Source organism: Sphaeroforma arctica (genome assembly GCF_001186125.1).
Source record: "Sphaeroforma arctica JP610 unplaced genomic scaffold supercont1.4898, whole genome shotgun sequence".
NCBI lineage: Eukaryota > Ichthyosporea > Ichthyophonida > Sphaeroforma > Sphaeroforma arctica.
In genome coordinates, this window is record NW_014035660.1 from 1 (window position 1) to 2214 (window position 2214).

General features: G+C 48.4%; 1 protein-coding gene across 1 annotated transcript; it reads right to left on the minus strand.

Annotated features, from left to right (window-relative positions):
• Nucleotides 1-173: 173 nt before the first annotated feature.
• Nucleotides 174-1916, minus strand: SARC_14643 (hypothetical protein; the record flags this gene model as incomplete). The annotated part of the gene is made up of 1 exon (XM_014291223.1): nucleotides 174-1916. A coding segment is annotated over one exon (1743 nt), but the record flags the coding sequence as incomplete, so codon positions are not given.
• Nucleotides 1917-2214: the final 298 nt, after the last annotated feature.

Here is a 2214-nt window from a genome sequence, read left to right on the forward strand (position 1 = left end):
AATACATACAAATGAGTGCAAAGTCACAGATAGAACTACTCGATAACCTCGTAAGTGCAATTTCACACCCTCATGATGTCAAAAGCACGAGCAAACACGCCTACCCTAAAACTTCAAAATCATACTCAACTGCTAATGGAGTGACAGTATCGCCAATATCGCTTGTTATCTACTCAGCTACAATGATACACTGACAAACACAACTCCCCTGACCAACAACATACCTCGGAATCATTCTTGCCTGCTGCAGGAGGGATCGTAGACAACTCAGTATCCACTTTCCGAGACATGCCCACGCTTGGGATGCCTGCGGTTTTCGGAGATATCCTTCCAGCTGTTGATGGCTTGCCTGTAGGTGCTGTCGTGGGTATGATTGAAACTGCTGCCACTGGCGTACTCAATAATTCTGTTGCTGGTCTACCTACAGATGTTGTTGTCATGGTAACGGTTCCTGTTGCTGGCTTATTGACAGTCGCTGTCGCCGTCGCCGGCTGTGATAAGCTTGGTGTTACTGTCGTTTCACCTGCATATGTGTTTGAAGCCATGTTCGCAGATGCAGTTGCTGATATACCTTCAGTAGCTACTCTAGGCTGTGACCAAGTTGCTGTTGGTATCCCGGCAACCGATATAGGCTTTGTACCGGCTTTTGTTAAGTTTCCAGCAGGTGCTGATGTGTGTGTTGATAAGGTTGTCACTGATATCCTTGCAGCGGTCAATTTCGACACCCCTGTACCAACCATTGTTTCCCCTACATTTGCTGCTGGTACTGTCTTCGCTGTGGTAATATCCTGCGTCTTCTCTAAAGCTGGTGGCACTACATGAGCTGTAACCCCGTCATTGAGTGACGGTCCCACTTTTAGCACACCCACAGCCGTGCTTGTCAAGGCGTCATCCAACGGAGCCGTTCTAACCATCGCCACTGTTGCTGATTGCGGTTTTGCGGTTGCCCCGCACTGCAGTATTGCTGTCACCTCGGCCGGTGAGTTTGCGTTCGAAGGATTCCTCGCATCCTTGTTTGCAGAGACTGTCGGCTGGGGATCCGTTGGCCCTTTCCGTGCTTGCACAGATGATTGTTGTTGCTTAGATGTGGGTATGGGTGTGGGTGTTCCTGAATGTATACCCAAACCCGCCGGTGTAGATGCAGCTGTACGCGCATGCGTTGCAGAAGGTGCTTGCGATTGTGCATTCTCCATCGACTGCGCTGTCTGCGGATGCTTCTGTGGCTGTGGCTGCGATGGAGTATGTGTTGCTGGTTTACCTTGAGATTGTGCTGGATCTGGTACATCTGTAGGCGGCCTCACAGTTGTTCTTCCTGATATGTTCGGTGGTACACTCTGTGGCTGCTGCGACAGGGTTGATGCCTGTGTAGTTGGCTTTACTATAGCAGCAGCAGGCGTTCGTACCGTCGTCTGTGGTCCACTCTGAGGCACTCTTTGTGGTTGCGGCTGTTTCTGTGTCTGTGCTCGCGGCTCTGCGCGTGCGTGTGTAGTAGACCTCCCCTGGGATTGGGCTGCTGCATTTCCCTGTGTAGGTGGTTTTACTACCGTAGGTGTTTGCGTTCGAGCTGTCGTTTGTCCTACCTCCTTTGCCTGTCCCTGAGCCTGGGCCCGTGTCTGTGGCCGTGATGCAGACTGAGTCTTCTGCGCATGTTCCTTTACCGGGATCTTGGCAGATGACGTTGGGTTTGACTGTCGCGATGTAGGTGAGGGTGTTGGTGGTATAGCACTCGGCTGTATTTGAGGCGAGACACGTATCTGAGTACGTGCTTGTGCTGTACCTGTATCTGAGTTGGAGATCTCCTCCAGGATCTTGTCGTTGGCAATTCGCGCGTTTGCTTCTTCTAGCTTTTTCTTTCGCTCCACTCTCTTTTTCTTTGTACTCGCGCAGGTCTTTTTATGCGCTCCCCAGTCTTCTCTCTGTAGTATTGAAGTATGTATATATATATATATATATCACTTGATGAATAAAAACTGGCTATACATGCATACAACAAACGTCTTGACTCAAAAATTAACTTCCAGACTACCGCAACACATGCATACGAGGTAGTATATTTTTATAGGTCGAAGTGTGAGATATAAGACATGTGAATCGCAATCCTGAGATAGAATTGATGACTATGGTGTTTCAATCACTCTATACCCACTTGGCTTTCAATCACTGATCTGCAACATATATTAAAAATATGTACCTAAACAAGTATTTAGATACATA